Raw genomic sequence first — 19,728 nt, 5'->3', positions numbered from 1 at the left:
GGTAGGTATGGTGGCTATTTTGAGGAAGGTAATGGTGGGTGTACGGTACCGATGAAATTTGCGCGGCACAAGAGAGGCTAGCAATGGTGGAAGGGTGGGAGTGCATATAATCCATGGACTCAACATTAGTCATAAAGAACTCACATACTTATTGCAAAAATCTACAAGTCATCAAAACAAAGTACTGCACGCATGCTCCTAGGGTAAGGGTTGGTAGGAGTTAACCATCGCGTGATCCCGACCTCCACTCATAAGGATGACAATCAATAAATAAATCGTGCTCCAACTTCATCACATAACGGTTCACCATACATGCATGCTATGGGAATCACAAACTTTAACACAAGTATCTCTCAAATTCACGACTACTCCAAACTCTAATATCACCATCTTCATATCTCAAAATAATCATAAAGAATCAAACTTCTCATAGTATTCAATGCACTTTATATGAAAGTTTTTATTATATCCATCTTGGATGCCCATCATATTAGGACTAGTTTTATAACCCAAGAAAATTGCCATGCTGTTCTAAAATACTCTCAAAATAATATAAGTGAAGCATGAGAGTTCAACAATCTCTATAAAGTAAATCCACCACCGTGCTCTACAAAGATATAAGTGAAGCACTAGAGCAATATTGTCTAGCTCAAAAGATATAAGTGAAGGATATAGAGTATTCTAATAAATCACGATTCATGCGTGTCTCTCCCAAAAGGTGTGTACAGCAAGGATAATTGTGGTAAACAAAAAAGCAAAGACTCAAATCATACAAGACGCTCCAAGCAAAACACATATCATGTGGTGAATAAAAATATAGCTTCAAGTAAAGTTACCGATAAACGAAGACGAAAGAGGGGATGCCGTACAGGGCATCCCCAAGCTTAGGCTTTTGGTTGTCCTTTAATATTACCTTGGGGTGCCTTGGGAATCCCCAAGCTTAGGCTATTGTCACTCCTTATTCCATAGTCCATCAAATCCTTACCCGAAACTTGAAAACTTCACAACACAAAACTCGACAGAAAATCTCATGAGCTCCCTTAGTATAAGAAAATAAATCACCACTTTAAGGTAGTGTTGAAAACTCATTCTTTATTTATATTTGTGTAATATATATTGTATTCCAACTTCTCCATGGTTCATACCCCCCGATACTACCCATAGATTCATCAAAATAAGCAAACAACATGCGAAAAACAGAATTTGTCAAAAACAGAACAGTCTGTAGTAATCTGAATATTTTGAATACTTCTGTAACTCCAAAAATTCTGAAATAAATTGGTGGACGTGAGGAATTTTTCTATTAATATTTTGCAAAAATAATCAACTCAAAATCACTCTTCTGTTAAAAATGACAAATAATCTTGTGAGCACAAAAGTTTCTGTTTTTCAGCAAGATCAAATTAACTTTCACCCAAGTCTTCCCAAAGGTTCTACTTGGCACAAACCCTAATTAAAACATAAAACCACATCTAACCAGAGGCTAGATGAATTATTTCTTACTAAACAGGAACAAAACGCAAAGAACAAAAATAAAATTGGGTTGCCTCCCAACAAGCGCTATTGTTTAACGCCCTTAGCTAGGCATTGATAATTTCAATGATGCTCACATAGAAGAATTGAAACACAAAGAGAGCATCATAAAACACGTGACAAACACATCTAAGTCTAACATACTTCCTATGCATATGCATTTTATAAGCAAACAAATTATCAAGGCAAGCAAAAACTAGCATATGCAAGGAAGAAGAAAGAGACGATAACAATCTCAACATGAAGAGAGGTAATTTAGTAACATGAAAATTTCTACAAGCATATTTTGCTCTCTCATAATAATTACATGTAGGATCATAAGCAAATTCAACAATATAGCTATCACAAGACATATTCTCAACATGATCCACATGCATGCGAAGTTGACACTCTTCCAAAATAGTGGGATTAACATTAACTAAAGTCATGACCTCTCCAAACCCACTTTTCTCAAAATTTTCATAAGATTGAACATTCTCCAAATATGTTGTATATAAAGTTGACACTCTTCCAAACCCACTTTCAATATTATAGCAAACATTATTACCAATCTCATATTCATCATGGGGCTTGAAGAAATTTTCAAGATCATAAAGGAATCACCCCAATCATGATCATTGCAACAAACAGTAGACATAGCAAAACTAGCATTCCCAAGCTTAGGGTTTTGCATATTACTAGCACAATTGACATTAATAGAATTTCTAATAACATCATTGCAATCATGCTTTTCATCGAAGGAACTATCAAGTATGGGTGCAATAGCAACAATCTCATGTTTAACATAAGGGACTATAGCAAATTCATCTCCATAAATATTGGCATCATGACCACAAGAATAGCAAGCGTCATGTTCATCAAGGGATATTTCAATCAAATCATCGGAATCATAATTATTATTTTCTTCCAAAGCAATGGTCCTTCTCTCAATAAATTCTTTGACATAGACATTATGAGCATAGTTTTCATAGCAATATTTAAGTATGTCAAAAATTTCAGATTTGTAGAGAGTAATGTCATACTTTTCAATCAAAGAAGCAACTTCATAAGCACCCTTAAAAGCAACAAATTCTTCAATTTGTTCGATATCATAGTAACTATAAACACCCTTTGCATAAGAAGATAAGATTTCATTATCATTAAACTCACATAGGTAGGGAAGGTGTTTTTAGGGTTCTTAGAGCAACAAGTAAAATCATAAATTTCACAAAGATTCCAAGCATAACACAGCAAACTGTTTATTTGATTCCATAAGAGTCTTCCTTTTTCAGACAAACGGTGACACACAAAATGAGCATGCTTATCTAAAGATTTTCCCTGAACTAAACTAGTTGGGGTTTCAACATGAGCACATATAGATCGAAGATGATCGAAGTAGAACATTTTAAGTGGATCCATATAAATATATTTTTAGCAAGCAAAGATGCAAGCAAATAGAAGGCACATGGAAACACAAACAAAAATACATACGGGAGGAAGGCAAAGAAAATGCAAATCTTTTCGAAAATCATTTTAGAAGTGGGGGAGAGGAAAATGAGAGGTGAATGGCGAATAATGTAATGCAAGGGAGAAGAGTTTATGATGGGTACTTGGTATTGCTTGACTTGATGTAGATCTCCCCGGCAACGGAAACGGCGCCAGAAATCCTTCTTGCTACCACTTGAGCTTGCGTTGGTTTTCCCTTGAAGAGGAAAGGGTGATGCAGCAAAGTAGTGTAAGTATTTCCCCCAGTTTTGAGAACCAAGGTATCAATCCAGTAGGAGACAACGCACAAGTCACCAAATACCTGCACAAACAATCAACAACTTGCACCCAACGCGATAAAGGGGTTGTCAATCCCTTCACAGTCACTTGCAAAAGTGAGATCTGATAGAGATAGATAAATGGTAAAGTAAATATTTTTGGTATTTTTGGTTTATAGACCAGAAAGTAAAAGATTGCAAAATAGTAGATCGGAAACTAGTAAGATGTAAAAGAGATTCAATATAATTGAAAAGAGACCCGGGGGCCATAGGTTTCAGTAGTGGCTTCTCTCAAGATAGCAAATATTACGGTGGGCGAACAAATTACTGCCAAGCAATTAATAGAAAAGTGCATAGTTATGATGATATCTAAGGCAATGATCATGAACATAGGCATCACGTCTGTGTCAAGTACACCGAAACAATTCTGCATCTACTACTATTACTCCACACATCGATCGCTATCCAGCATGCATCTAGAGTATTTAGTTCATAAATAACAGAGTAACGCATTAAAAAAGATGAGATGATGTAGAGGAATTAACTCAAGCAATATGATGAAAAACCCATCTTTTTATCCTCAATGGCAACAATACAATACGCGCCTTGCTGCCCCTACTGTCACTGGGAAAGGACACCACAAGATTAAACCGAAAGCTAAGCACTTCTCCCATTGGAAGAAAGATCAATCTAGTGGGCCAAACTAAACCGATAATCCGAAGAGACTTGCAAAGCTATCAAATCATGCATATAAGAATTCAGAGAAGAACCAAATAATATTCATAGATAATCTGATCATAAATCCACAATTCATTGGATCTCGGCAAACACACCGCAAAAGAATATTACATCGAATAGATCTCCAAGAACATCGAGGAGAACACGGTATTGAGAATCAAAGAGAGAGAGAAGAAGCCATCTAGCTAATAACTATGGACCCGTAGGTCTGTGGTAAACTACTCACGCTTCATCAAAGAGGTAATCGTGTTGATGTAGAAGCCCTCCATGATCGAATCCCCCTCCGACAGGATGCCGGAAAAGGCCCCTAGATGGGATCTCACGGGTAGAGAAGGTTGCGGTGGTGGAAAAGTGGTTTTGTGGCTCCCTTGGATGTTTTAGGGTATAAGAGTATATATAGGCGAATGAAGTAGGTCAGGGGAGCTACAAGGGGCCCACGAGGTAGGAGGCGCGCCCTCCTGCCTCGTGGCCACCTCGTTGCGTCTCCGACTTCATCTCCAAATATTCTGGTTTCCTTTTGGTCCAAGAAAGATCATCGTGAAGGTTTCATTCCGTTTGGACTTTGTTTGGTATTCCTTTTCTGCGAAACTCTAAAATAGACAAAAAACAGAAACTGGCACTCGGCCCTCGGTTAATAGGTTAGTCCCAAAAATAATATAAAATAGCATATAAATGCCTATTAAACATCCAAAACAGATAATATAATAGCATGGAACAATAAAAAATTATAGATATGTTGGAGACATATCAAGTGCCGCATAGCACTATGCATTTTCGAGCTTTTTGGTAACTTGTTGCCAAAAGGGGAGAAAGTGTATAGATCATAGGCTTCGAGAGAGAGTGTGTGTTTTGCTTTTATTTTCCTCTCTTGCTACTTTATTTGCTTGTTTGGTTGCTACAATTTATTTTTGCTTGTGTGTGAGATACTTCTATGGTCATGTGTTTGATCATATTATGCTTTAATGTGTGCTTGGACGATGATATCTTATCACTTGTGTATGATCATTCATGTTTTGCCTTGGTGATGAGTGCATGCTACTTATATTCTATCATTTTGAGCGCTCCACCAAGATATATGTGACATGGAAGAGTAACCCATGATCCTAATCGATTGTGCATTTGCATTCAAAAGCAAATTTTGAATAATGCACAAATTTAGGGGGAGCTCTTGCTTATCACATACTTCTCAAAGCGACGATGTACTTCATTTATATTATCATTTGTCGAAGCTTTGATCTATATGTTATCATTAGTTACCAAAAAGGGGGAGATTGAAAGTACAGCTAATCCCCAGGTGCTTTTGGTAATTCATAACAACATATAGCTCATTGAACTAATATCCATTCAAGTTAAATGTTTCAAAAAGTTCAATTATTAGCATGGCATGGACTAGAGATGTGGAGCCCTCAAAATGCTAAGGACACATATTGGCAAAAGCTCAAGACTCTTCATTTCTATTTTAGTGATCCAATATCACATTGAGTCCATAGGAAAAGTCAATACTATAAAAAGGGGATGAGGTGTTGCTTAATGACTTGCTTTCTCAAAATGCTTAGTGATATGCTCCAAAGCCCTCAACCACTTTCTCAAATCCAAATATGTCCTAAACCTAAAAGTCAAACTTGGCCCCACCGATTTGATTTATCTGGCGCCACCGAGTTCTCTTGACATAGCCATAGCCAGAAATCCTAATCAGTTCGGTCTCACCGATAGGGATATCGGTCTCACCGAGATGGGATTGCAAACTCTCTGTTTCCCTTCATAAGGTTTCAGTCTTACCGAAATGAGTGATCGGTCCCACCAAGTTTGCAATGCAAACTCTCTGTTTCCTTTTCGTAACGTTTTGGCCTCACCGAAATGAGCGATCGGTCCCACCGAGTTTGCTTGACCAAGCCTCTATTTGCTTATTGCTGAAATCGGTCTCACCGAGCTCATGCGATCGGTCTCACCAAGATGAGGTTTTGCCCTGGCCCTAGTGCATTGGTCCCACTGAGTTGATATCGTCGGTTCCACCAAAAAGCCTAACAAACTGAATCGGTCTCATCGAGTTTCACTATTCGGTCTGACCGAGTTTGGTAAAATGTGTGTAACGGTTAGATTTTGTATGAAGGCTATATATACCCCTCAACCCCTTATCCATTTGTGAGAGAGCCATCAGAACATGCCTACACTTCCACTACTCATTTTCTGAGAGAGAACCACCTACTCATGTGTTGAGACCAAGACATTCCAATCCAACCACAAGAATCTTGATCTCCATCCTTCCCCAAGTTGCTTTCCACTCAAATCATCTTTCCACCATATCCAAATCTGTGAGAGAGAGTTGAGTGTTGGGGAACTATCATTTGAAGCATAAGAGCAAGGAGTTCATCATCAACACACCATCTATTACCTTTTGGAGAGTGGTGTCTCCTAGATTGGTTAGGTGTCACTTGGGAGCCTCTGTCAAGATTGTGGAGTTGACCCAAGGAGATTGTAAGGGCAAGGAGATCGCCTACTTTGTGAAGATCTACCCGAGTGAGGCAAGTCCTTCATGGGCGATGGCCATGGTGGGATAGACAAGGTTGCTTCTTCATGGACCCTTCGTGGGTGGAGCCCTCTATGGACTCGCGCAACCGTTACCCTTCGTGGGTTGAAGTCTCCATCAAACATGGATGTACGATAGCACCACCTATCGGAACCACGCAAAAAATCGCCGTGTCTACATTGTGTTTGCCCTCTCCAAACCCTTCCCTAGCTTCATATGCAATGTTTTACATTCCACCGCCACACTCTTAGAATTGCATGTGTAGGTTGATTGCTTGACTTGTGCTAAGTTGCTAAAATCTGCCAAGACTTAAATTTGGGAAAAGGCTAGATTTTTATTTGGTCAAGTAGTCTAATCACCCCCTCTCTAGACATACTTTTGATCCTACACACTTTTATCTTGAAATTTTAGTGAAGGGATCATCTTATAATGCTACCGCCATCCTAAGCAAAATAAGATGCATAAAAGGATAAACATCACATGTAATCAATATATGTGACATGATATGGCCATTGTCATCTCGTGCTTTCGATCTCCATCTCCTAAGCACCGGCATGATCTCCATTGTCACTGGCATGACACCATGATCTCCATCATCATGTCGTCATCATGGTTGTCTTCGCCATCTATTGCTTCTACAACTATTATTAACACATAGCAACAAAGTAAAGCAATTACATGGCACTCCTGCCAGTTGCCGTACTTATCGACTTGCAAGTCAAGAACCTATTACAAAACATGATCATCTCATACATCAACATATATGACATCACATTTAGATCATACCACATCACAACATGCCCTACAGAAACAAATTAGACGTCCACTATTTTGTTGTTGCAATTTTTACGTGGCTGCTAGGGCAAACTATAAGAACCATTCTTATGTACGCAAAACAACAACGGTGATATTCAAGTTGCCTTTTAACCTTCTACAAGGACCGCCTTTGTCAAATCGGATTCAACTAACGTAGGAGAGACAGTCACCCGCCAACCACTTTTATGTAATACTAGTTGCATGTCAAGCAATGAAACCGGTCTCATGTGCGACGACATGTAAGGTTGGTCCAAGCCGCTTCATCCCACAATATCGCCGAATCCAGATAAGACGAGGGAAGTAAGCAATCTGAACACCAACGCCCACACCAACTTTGTGTTCTACTTGTGCATCTACATCTACGCATATACCTAGCTCATGATGCCACTGATGGGGAACATTGCATGAAAAATCAAAAAAAGATCCTATGAAACACCCAAGATCTAATCTAGGAGATGCAAAGCAACGAGAGGGGAGCGTATCTACATACCATTGTAGACCGAAAGTGGAAGCATATATAACGCGGTCGCTATAGTCGTACTATTCGTGATTCAATCATGATCCAAACCGATCTAGCGCTGAACGGACGACACCTCCGAGTATAGCACACATGCGGATCGGTGACGTCTCCTCCTCCTTGATCCAACAAGAGAAGGGGGATAAGTACATGGGATCTCAACCAGCATGACGGCGTGGTGGAGATGGTGGTGGTGCTCTGGCAGGTCTTTGTCGAGCCGTACCGGGAGGAGATATGGTGGTAGGAAGGGGAAGGGGCTGCGCCAGGGTTTAGGGTACAGCTCCCCTCCTCTCCCTCCATTATATGTCGGGGTAAGGGTAGGGAGGGGTGCAGCCCTAGCCCCTCCTCCAAGGAGGGGTGCGGACAGGGAGGAGGAGTCCCTCTCTCATGCGATTAGATGGGACTCCTCCATTCCCCTTCAGGGACTCTCCCCCCCAAGCCACATGGACTCTAGGGGGCTGGTGCACCTGCCCATCTAGGTCAAGGCATCACCCCTCAGCCCATGGTGGCCCTTGGGGGTGGTGGGACCCACTAGTGGTCACCCAGAACCCTTCAGTGGCCCCCGGTACACTGTCGGCATACCACCGATTTTTTCGGATACCTTGAATATGACTTCTTATATATAAATGTTTACCACCATACCATTTCAGAACTCCCCGTGACGTCCAGGATCTCATCCAGGACTTCAAACAATCTTCGGTCACCATTGTACATATCCCAAATACTACTCTAGTGTCAACGAACGTTAAGCATGCAACCCTACGGGTTCGAGAATCATGCAGATATGACTGAGACTCCTCTCTGGCCAATAACCAATAGTGGGACCTAGATGACCATATTGGTTCCCACATATTCAACGAAGATATTTATCGGTTGAACCACGATGTCGAGGATTCGGGTAATCCCATATGCAATTCTGTTTGTTCGGCGATATGTTAATTGCCCGAGATTCGATCATCGACATCTCCATACCTAGTTTAATCTCGTTACTGGAAATTCTATTTACTTGTTCCTGTGACACAAGATCTCGTAACTAAACTCATTAGTCCTATGAAGCTTCTTGTGATGTTGTATTATAGAGTGGGCCCAGAGATATCTCTTTGTCATACCGAGTGACAAATCCCAGTCTTGATCCATGCATCCCAACAGAGGCCATCAGAGACACCTGTATAGCACCTTTATGATCACCCAGTTATAAAGTGATGTTTGATATCACACGAGGCATTCCTTCGGTATCTGGGAGTAGCATGATCTCATGGTCGATGGAAGAGATACTTGACATGAAGAAAGCTATAACAAAACTAAGTGATACGATCTTATGAAACTTATGATTGGGTCTTGACCATCACATCATTCTCCTAATGATGTGATCCCGTTTATCAAATGACAACTCATGTCTACGATTAGGAACCATAACCATCTTTGATCAACGAGCTAGTCTGGTAGAGGCTTACTAGGGACACGGTGTAGTTTATGTATACACACATGTATTCAAGTTTTCGGTCAATACAATTCTAGCATGAATAACAAACATTTATCATGAACGGGAAATATGATAATAACCAATTTATTATTGCCTCTAGGGCATATTTCCAACACCGATTTGCTAGGGTTTGGCTATGTCTCTGTCTAGGATCAACTTGGTGGGTCCGGATGTGGAGGTTTCGGTGGAACCAAGTTTGGAAGTTAGGGTTTGGACAAATAAGATTTGGAGAAAATGGTTGAGGGTTTTGGAGCAATATCTTCAAGCACTTAAGCAATTGAGTCATGATCAAAACCTCATCCACTTTTAATAGTATTGGCTTTCCTATGGACTCAGTGTGATCTTGGATCACTTAACCAAAAATGTAGTCTTGAAGCTTTTGCCAATCCATGTTCTTAGCATTTTGAGGGGTCCACAATCACCTTTCCATGCCATGCCAATATTGAACTTTCCTTAAATCTATCTTTGAATAGGCATTAGTTCAATGACATATATGTTGTTATTAGTTACCAAAACCACCCATGGAGGAACTACTGTCACTGCATAGGGTAGGACATTGAGGGAATTCGAGGTGACAGTAAAACGTCAATCCTTAGTCTTTGCAAGTTGATAGGGGAGTTCAGGTAAACCCATATCTAGTCACGTCCACGGGGTAACCCTTAATTATCCTAGATTGTGACCCTATGGGGGAGACTATGATGGTGGCATGCGTGGCATGAAGTCTACCTCGAGTCGAACATGTACTGTACCGGGGACCGCCCACTTATGCATATGAAGAGTGGATAGAGGATACGATAAAGAGCGTTTGCTCAACACTAGATGCACATGTCATATTTGTAGTGACGACTTCGTAGTCCTAGAGAACACTTCGCTACTCAATCACTATCACCACTAACTTAGTCTCTTTTATTTTTGTTTACCTTCTTAGTTTAGTAAACCCCTTTTATCCAGTGGCGTTGCAACTTCTAGAATAGGCTTTTTCCAAACTTCGGTTTGGCTGCATACATAATTGCGTTATGTCACAACGTGGTTGCGGGGTTTGTGGTACCTTCCTATTAGCTCATGTGGGTTTGACACTTACTTATCACGAAAGTGCTCCAACAATCATGTGCACTCGCAGGACACTAGTCATCTAGAACCCCAATGTCGGGGCTGCGACTAGGAACAGAACCATGCTACAAAGGAGGGGCGCAATAGATCGTCTGCCGAAATGCTAGGAGCCTCCCTTGGAAGGATGGCTCAAGTTGAACATCGACGACACGTACTCGGAGGAGGCTGACAATGGTGTGGCATTTACATGGTACCGCGGGACAGCGACAACCACATTATCTTCTCCTCATGCCGCCATCTCTTTTCACATGTGGCAATGCCCTAACTGCTGAATTGAGAGCCTGCAAGGAAGGCATTGGCCTCACATTGTAGTGGAGTAGACTACCTTGTATCCCGTAGACGGATAGCTCGAAAGATGTTTTCATGATCATGCATGCCCCTGTTATCCGATCCCCTAATGGTAGCGTAGTGAACGACATAAAATCTATGCTAGAGGGTGTGAGGATTTTTTAGGCTAGAGCTATCGGACGTGAGAGAAACCTAGTGAGCTATGAGATAACGAGAATGGGTCGTGTGTGTGTGTATGGAAACTACAGTATAGCTGAGACGAGGCCTGGAGGTGCACTGGATGATGGTGATCTAGGTTGAATAAAATGAGAACTTCCTCCTGCAAAAAATAGTGTCAATCTCCACCTAATAACAAAGGGTGGACTACTTCTAGCCATCCTCGTGGAAATGTCTCTAGAGTTCGCATGAATTACCCCCCTATGCCACCGGTAAGTGGGAAATGTTTCGTTTTTTCTTTATAAGTTGGTCGTTTCTTTTGATTCAACAGGCAGCGACCCCCCCCCCCCCCCGTATCACAAGTGCATGGCCACCCCAACTTGTTGGATGCTTGCTCTTCCACCCTTGAGACCCAGGTTCAATCCCACACTCTCACCTTTTTTCTCCCCCTTTTCTCTCTTAGTACTGACGGGCGTAGGCCAACTGCCCGATTGGGCCGGCCCAGCGCGGTCTTCAACACTTATTTTTCTTACTTTTTCACTTCTGCTATATTTGTTTTTTCTTTTGGTTTTATTTTGGTATACTCTAAATATTTCAATTATAAAAATCACTTATGTGCAAACTTTGAATAATGTTAACCATGCATTAAAGAAATGTCAAACTTGTATAGAAAAAAGTTTCCGTTATAAAGAAAAAATGTACAATGCGTATGAAAAAAATTGAATTTTTTTATCATGCATTTAAGAAATAGTAAATGTGCATAGAAAAATGTTTCCGATGTACAAGAAAAATGTATACAAAAATATATAATATGTATGTAACAAAGTAGACATAAAAATATATAAGTTTTCAAAAACCTTAATCATGTATTTAGACAATGTCAAACGTGTATATAAAAAATGTTCCTGATGTATAAAAAAAAGTAGAATGTGTATGAAAAGTAGACACCAAAACTAAATATGTTTTGGAAAAGGTTGACCATGAAATTGGAAAATATTAAACATGTATATAAAAAATGTTTCTGATGTATAAAAAATATACAATGTTGCTGATACAAGCTTGACGTAAACAAATGGCTTAACTTTGATTTTCATATTGTTTCAAATTATTTTCGTAATGATGTTGCATTTGGTATGCATATCCTTACAAATTGATTGTTTTTGATGGAGCTGTCTAATATGTTTGCAACCAAATTAAGACTTCACTTGGATTACAAATGCAAACACATATACCAACAAGACAAAAATAGTGCTCTTATGCATATGCTATCATTAATTAATAAAACGTACTTCGCTATTTTCTTCGTAATGCAAATATTTGTTGGGCGTCACCGATGAGGAACGACAACAAATGCGGAAAGAGATACCTGCAGCTAGGTAGATATTTTTATTGTCTAATAAATTGGAATACCTTGAGTATACTTGGAAAATTATCACATCTCTATGTTTTTGCGCAACACCACTTATCATATTTATCATGTTGTTTTTCATGTGGCATCGTGCAAGATTCCAAGAGATTTATTGATGTCTCGAGAGTGTGTATGAGAGGTAAGTTTTTTTTTCCATTACAGCGTATGGGCATGTTTGCTAGTAATTACAATATGTGAAAGCAGGAGCTAAAATAAAAGGAAGCCCCGCCTTGGCTAGAGAGACATCACGGTTTTCCTCGACGCAGCCGACTAGGCTTTAGTGTTTACACGGGCCAGCAGATCAGCATTCGGTCGGACCTTCTTGTTTTCTAAGCCCAGAGCGGTACTCAAATTAGTCCAGAGAAACAAGTAACATCGGCCCAGCTAGCCCAGCCACCCATTCCGCCGAACGAATCCACGCCGTCCAGTCCCCATCGAACGCCTTGGCGCGCCCACGCGACGGAGCGCAGATAAAACCCTAGTAGCATGCCACCTATATATTCCCCTCCCACCGCAACAGCCCGCCGCCTCCACACACTCCTCCCGCCCCAGAACCCTAGCCGCCGTCGCCCCAGGTAAGGGAGAGAGCCTACCCCCCGCCGCCGCCATGAAGCGCAACCCCCGCGTCACGAGCTCCCGCCGGAAGTGCCGCAAGGCGCACTTCACGGCGCCGTCCTCCGTCCGCCGCGTGCTCATGTCCGCGGCCCTCTCCTCCGAGCTCAGGCACAAATACAATGTGCGCTCGATCCCCATCCGCAAGGATGACGAGGTGCAGGTCGTGCGCGGCACCTACAAGGGCCGCGAGGGAAAGGTGGTGCAGGTGTACCGCCGCCGCTGGGTCATCCACGTGGAGCGGATCACCAGGGAGAAGGTCAATGGATCCACGGTGAACGTCGGCATCCACCCCAGCAAGGTGATCGTCACCAAGCTCAAGCTCGACAAGGACCGCAAGGCGCTCCTCGACCGCAAGGCTCGCGGCCGCGCTGCTGACAAGGCCAAGGGCAAGTTCACGGCGGAGGACGTCGCCGCCGCCGCTGGAGGCGCCACGGCCGCCGGTGCCTCGCTCCAGGAGATCGATTAAGCTTTGGGATCTGCCGGTTGCCATACTGCTCTTGATATCCTAGTTTTATTACCACCGCCTGTTCTGTTAGGATATGCACTGCTACTTTATCATTCGTAAGATGTCCCTGGATGAGTGTTTGGAACCTTTATGTGCATCTATCATGGGTCTGCCTTGGATTTTGATATGAAGACTTCATTATATGTTTAATATCTGGTTCTTTGTTTCTCGTTTAGATCTGATTAATGTTGTTATTATGGTTATCTGTGTGCACCTATAGAAGTTTCGCTCACCATCCGTTAGCTCTCAGGTTAGGTGTGTTAGTTCATTACCGTAGGTGCTGTTTTGTGATGAATATGTGCTAGTAATTTAAAGTAGATGGCACAGAGTAGTTTTTGCCATCCATAGATAAACATGCGTAATGGAAATGGTAAGCTAGTGGAAGCTATTGCCCAGTGGATGATTCATCTTGTTTTCATAGGCAGCTGCAATTCGCCATCTTTGTTTCTAATAGCAATCAGGATCCTGTGTTTCCTGCTTACATGATCGGTTTTCATTAGTTTTAGCTAGAAATTACAGGATCATCATAAATAACTTTATAACCACAGGAATATTTGTTTATTTAATCTGTCCTTCAATTTCTGTGATCTGATTTAAGTTCATTCAAAGGAACAGGTTCAGGTGTTGCTTTGTTTGTTCTGGTGTGTCTGTGTGCTGTTAGTATGCGCTGCTCTACTGAGGGCCCTTTCTGCTGAAATGTTCTACAGTGAATGTGTCTTGTGATGTCTCTACAAGAACTACTGATAGAATCATTCTACTGGCCCTGAAGCAAATTTTAGTTCGTTCTTTTCCATCATCGTGATCCTTCTTGAGGTCGTCACATATTCATGGTAACATGAATTTTGTCCATAGTCAGTTTTCTGCTTTACCAACAGAAGCATCCCCTGATACAGTTTTTCTGTCAGTTCTCTGCTTTACCAACAGAAACACCCCGTTAGTTTTTCTGTCGTTGGCTTGCCACATTCTTGCAAGCTACTGATAAAATGTGGGCAATTTGACGTGAATTCAAGTTTGTGATAGAATGTGGGCAATTTGACGCAGGCTAGAGTTTGATTTAAAAAGCATTTCCTTGATGATGACTTGCTGGGTAATGTACATCTTAGGGTTTTCTCCATAATCACTGCTTGACACAAGTTCGTCAAATAATTAGACATGACTGTTACACTGTGCTGTTGTCATGTCTTGTATTTTATTTTATTTTATACTGTGTGAAAGTAACCGAGCGTTTCACCATTTGCAATGGGTGGAGTCGGCACAACCTAGAATTGAACTAGCGGGATGTTGTAGATTGTGTTATTTTTGGTCATTCTTTGAATGACTGTTGATGTTGCGATGGAATGAGCAGTACGGCAGTTTTATGTCAGCCATTCGATCTAGCACGAAGGGTTGGGATGAACACAAGCATAAGTGGTTCAGTCTGAAATGAACGCATCCCAGCTCCTTTTCGCTGCTTGCTCGGCTCCTTGCATTACTGCTGCGGTGAAGGTTCTTGAACTAGTCCTACCCTCCCCCTCAACCCCGGTCGGCGTATTCCCATGCGCCCTCTCCGTTGTTTCCCTGTCCACAAACTTTCCTACAGCTCTCCATCGCAAGAATGCAATCACCTCCCCGCTGCGCTGGAGCTGGGCATCTTCGTTGTTCCATCTCCAAGATTTGCCTCCCAATCGTCAAATCAACGGGCCAAGTCCTAGGTGAGCACGAGCACGCTCTGCACCACCTGGGCCGCGTTCACCTGTACCTTAACTGGCTGCGTGTTCTCCCGCTAGCCCAGTGATCTCCCAACTGATTCCCCTTCCTGTGGCGGCAACAACCAATCTCCTCCCCTCTCCCATTTCTGTCTTCTGCTGGAGGAAGCTCACTGACCGCCTTTCTCCTGTTTTATACTGTATAATGTCGAGCAATTCATTGCTGACCTTTGAAATAATCGTGCAGTTCCATGACATTTTAATTTTTGTCTTCAGAAAACCAGCAAGTGGAACAAATTAACGGCTTTCTTTTCTATCAGTCACATACAGAAGTTCATTCAATCTTTAAGGTGGATGCACCAAAATCGAACAATTAAACACCTTTGTATCTTATCTCTGTTGAAAGTGCTAATACAAGTGGTGTAGGCAAACCTGGAGTTCTTTTTACATCCGCTTCATGTTCCTCTTTCAGCAATTAACCTTGAGCTCCATGCAAAAAAAAAAAAAAAACTAAAAAAAACTTGAGCTTGTCATCCTCTGGTAGAAGTTAAGTTACTTTTCAAAGTGGCCATATTATTTGATAACAGAAAAAAATATCTCGCACACATTCGGAAGTAGTGTTGCAGTGTGACGCGTTGCCAGCCATCGGATGTCTTCTCTTGCCGATGTGCATGTGTAGGAAGTCATTTATAATGTAAGAGGGCCTTGACATGCAGGTAGCCGCCGGTGTCACGTGATAATATCGTCGCGTTAAATAGGACACAGCTACAACACGACGATATTATAACGGCTAGCAAATTGATCTTCTGACGTGTTTATTCAGTGAAGCTTCTGCCATTGTAGTGGTGCCTTGAAATGATGTTAAATCGAGCAACATTGTAGTTATGCACTGTTGGGTCTGTATTTATATTGACTATTGAAGTATGTGTTTTATGAGTGAGTGCAACTTGTGTTGGGCAGTATGTTCCTTTTTAGCCGAAACCATCTTATGTGAAGGAAATACTTCGTAAACCAGTGCAAACTTTATTCAGTGAAAGCAATGTGCATTTGGTAAAATACGAAAGCAGATCACATGATTCCCAGGAAACAATCGTACAGTTAAAATGCCATTGGGTGTATATGCGCCCCTTCAAAAAAAGGTTTGGTGTTAAGGTGCAGTATTTGAGCGCGCTCCAACTACTAACACTACTTAAAAGGGTTTCATTCGGAATTTGACTTCACCATCCAAATATATGCCCTCTTCATTTGACTTGCTTGATTTTGTAAATACTTAAGAAACTTTGAGCCATAATTATGGTTCTGTAGCAACTTACTCAGTTTTGGAAATACTTAACAAACTTTGAACCATAATTGTGATTCCGTAGCAATGCACGTGCTCATTGCTAGTTAGTTATTACACCGTGGTAAGCTTGGCAGTTTGTTGTCAAAGATCCTAGCATTCCGTTGTACTCCTCCGACCTGCAATCACCAAAGCGGCCGGGTCTTAACGCCTTGCTCTCGGCGTTCTGCTGCGACTGATCATGTCAGCAGCGCCACACACCTTTACGATTGAAGATCCCTACCCAAACCTCCCGCAATCAACCTTCCATAGCATTGGCGCTAGTCCTCAGCGTTTGTGCCCTAAAAGAGGTATGCTGAACTATCTCGGTAGGCTTGACTAGCTATCAATCTCCATGAAAGTTTGCCATCTTCCTCTTCTAGTACAGGCAAATCATTAACAATCTGCCATATAGACATTTGTTCCATGATTGCCTCGTCGGATAAGGTGTCCGTGATATCTTATACTCCCTCGGGTCCTTTTTAGTCTGCATATAAGTTTATCCAAAGTCAAAGCATATCTAATTTGACCAAATTTATAGAAAAAAGTATCAGCATTCGCAATGCCAAATCAATATTATTAGATTCATTATGAAATATAGTTTCATAGTATATATATCTGGTATTGTATATCTTGATACCTATCAATATAAATTTGGTTAAACTTTGCAAAGTTTGACTTGACACAAATCTAATACGCGAAGTAAAAAAGACCGAAGGAAGTATCAGGGCATTGTAATTTCTAGCTTCTACCACCATGCGACGTTTCATGTCTTTTCGTCAAAAAGGGAAATGGTGATGAAGTAGTCTCAGGCCCATTTTTACCATTAATCTAATGGTCGTCCTACTAGCTTGCTCCCAACCATGAGTAAAAGCTTTTTGCATCTTTAGAGAGATTGAAAATAAAAGCCTAATTTAAAGTATGAAAACTTCACCCATCACAACTAACCAAATGTCTCACCACAACCATAATACCGTCATTGATGATAGACTAACAACATTGAAATAATCTGGCCGAAAATCCAATATCGCTGATGAATTATCAGACGACAATTGTTTGATCACTCCATAAATATCTTCAACCCGAGAAATCCAACACCGAAAGAGGAAAATCATCCAAATTCAAGGAAACCAACCTTTTGGTGTCCCAATCAACTCGACGAAAAAAATTTGCCGGCAATTCCTCCAAATCCTCCTAAGTCGACACCTCAACATTCCTTTAACTAAAGCTAGAACATATGATTACACCTTCTTCTCTTACTAGCACACGCATGGAAGTATTCGGTGTTTGCAATACCTTCTTAAGCCACAAAATTCACGACCTCCGTCGTACGAACATGGGCCACAACGATGCAAGGCCCATGATCTTTTTTGAACTCTCGCCTCAAACCATAGTTTATTGCGACTTAACTGCCCACAATTCCAAGCAACATCAAAGCGCATATCCAAAGATAACAAAGGACCGACGTTGAACAAGTGAATTCCACATAGAAGCAACTACCTCTTAGATCTGAGGAAGCTTTGACCAAAATGTTTCATAGTGGTAGCATGTATGCACCTTGAAGTTGATCGTTGGTGGCCATACAGATAGGGCATTGATCCAATGGTGATGTGGACATTGGGTGAAGTAGGCTTCCAAATCCACCGAAAAGAACTAGCGATAAATTTTGAGTAAGTCAATATCTCTCACTAGAACACATGAACCACCTTCCAGTTGATGACACCTCCGCAAGCTCCACCTCACCAAGGAACGTTTGGACCGACATATCATACGCCTATTCAGCTGACAGCTTGAACATTTTTTTTTTGAAAAAGGTGTGTATTATATTATCGTCGACCAGTCGCAACACGCAGGTCGGAACTGTGTCGATCAACACACCCTTACTCACACCACTCCTACCATAACTAGCGAGAGCATGGGCAACCCTATTGCCATTTCTAGAAATCTTAGCAATAGTAAAATCGGGAAGTTGGCCCAGCAATCTCAGGATTTCCCTAACCACGTTCCCAATTGGGGATCTGATAAAATCCTTAGAAGAGAGTTGTCTAACAACATTCGCGCAGTCGCTCTCAATAACCATTGGCCGGTCTATGAGCATCATGGTTTCTCGGATTCCTTGAAGACAAGCTTCCGCTTCGGCTGCCTCAGCACTAGCACAGTTACGAATTGTGCTCCAAGCAGAGCCACGCACCGCTCCATTCATATCACGGAGAACCGCCCTCCAAGCTCCGAAGTTTGTTTCCTGAATAAAGCTAGCATTGACATTCAATTTAAGCCATCCTGACTTAGGTTTCACCCAGTGATCATCCTCTTGTCCCTGTTTAGTCTTCGTAGTTGAAATGTCTGGCATAATTTTTCCTTTTCCTTTATGGTCAGGAACATTCATACCGGCTTTGATCGCCGCAAAAGAGGTAGCATAACTTTGTAGGAACTCCGCTCAGGCTTTTATTGTAGCCTTCCCGTCACCAAAAATAATATTATTTCTGAGATGCTATGCTCGCCACCAGAGAAAGAGTAGGTGTGACCGCTCCTCCTCGTTAGCCTTTGCCAGAGTTAGGAGAAACTCACGTCCCGTACATGTCAGGTCAGTGTCTTTAGGGAGCGTCTAGATCTCTTGCATGATCTCACATAAAGCTTTAGCTTTAGTACATCTCATGACCGCATGGTATCCATCTTCTGGTTCCATACTACAGATAGAGCATGTAGGGACTATCTCCAAACCACTCTTGTGTCTATTTGTCTGAACTCCAAGAGATTCTGTCGCCAAACGCCATCCAAAGTTTCTAATTTTGGGGGGAACATTTGCTTTCCAAAGCACGCTCCAAATCTTTCTTTCTCGAGATGGCTCGGTACTACTTTGTCCCAAATCACCATTCCCATCCCTATCATTAATAGCCAGCCTGTACGCACTATGAACTTAGAATACACCTGAGCGTTCAAAATGCCATGCAATAAAATCCTCAGAGTTAGACTGTGAGAGACGAATTTTTAACACTTCATCCACATCATGAGGTAGGAATATTTTCAAAATGAGATTGCAAATGCATTATTTCAAATCGGCCCACTAAAAGCACCTGGGGCGGACGGCTTCCCGGCCCGTTTTCTTTTCCAGAGACACTGGGCTACCTTAAAAGAGGATATTATTTGTGCTGTCGAGAAATTCTTTGCTGACGGAGTAATGCCTGATGGGGTGAACGATACTGTTATAGTTCTTATACCAAAGAAGAAAGATCCAGTTAATTTAAAGGATTTCAGACCAATTAGTTTATGTAATGTTGTTTATAAAA

At 41.6% G+C, this 19,728-nt stretch overlaps 1 protein-coding gene across 1 annotated transcript; it reads left to right on the top strand.

Moving 5' to 3' along the window:
* The first annotated feature begins 12,836 nt into the window (after window positions 1-12,836).
* Window positions 12,837-13,588, top strand: LOC123069181 (60S ribosomal protein L26-1). Its single transcript, XM_044491965.1, has one exon. The coding sequence runs from the start codon at window positions 12,926-12,928 to the stop codon at window positions 13,397-13,399; it is 474 nt and encodes a 157-aa protein (XP_044347900.1). The 5' UTR covers window positions 12,837-12,925; the 3' UTR covers window positions 13,400-13,588.
* Window positions 13,589-19,728: the final 6,140 nt, after the last annotated feature.

The sequence above is a fragment of the Triticum aestivum genome, chromosome 3B, assembly GCF_018294505.1.
Source record: "Triticum aestivum cultivar Chinese Spring chromosome 3B, IWGSC CS RefSeq v2.1, whole genome shotgun sequence".
Lineage (NCBI taxonomy): Eukaryota > Viridiplantae > Streptophyta > Magnoliopsida > Poales > Poaceae > Triticum > Triticum aestivum.
Note: the sequence above shows the minus strand (reverse complement) of the source record. Positions and strands in the feature narration are given on the sequence as shown.

Excerpts from the sequence above, each read along its gene's own strand:
- LOC123069181 (XM_044491965.1), top strand. The coding sequence starts at position 12,926 with ATGAAGCGCAACCCCCGCGTCACGAGCTCCCGCCGGAAGTGCCGCAAG.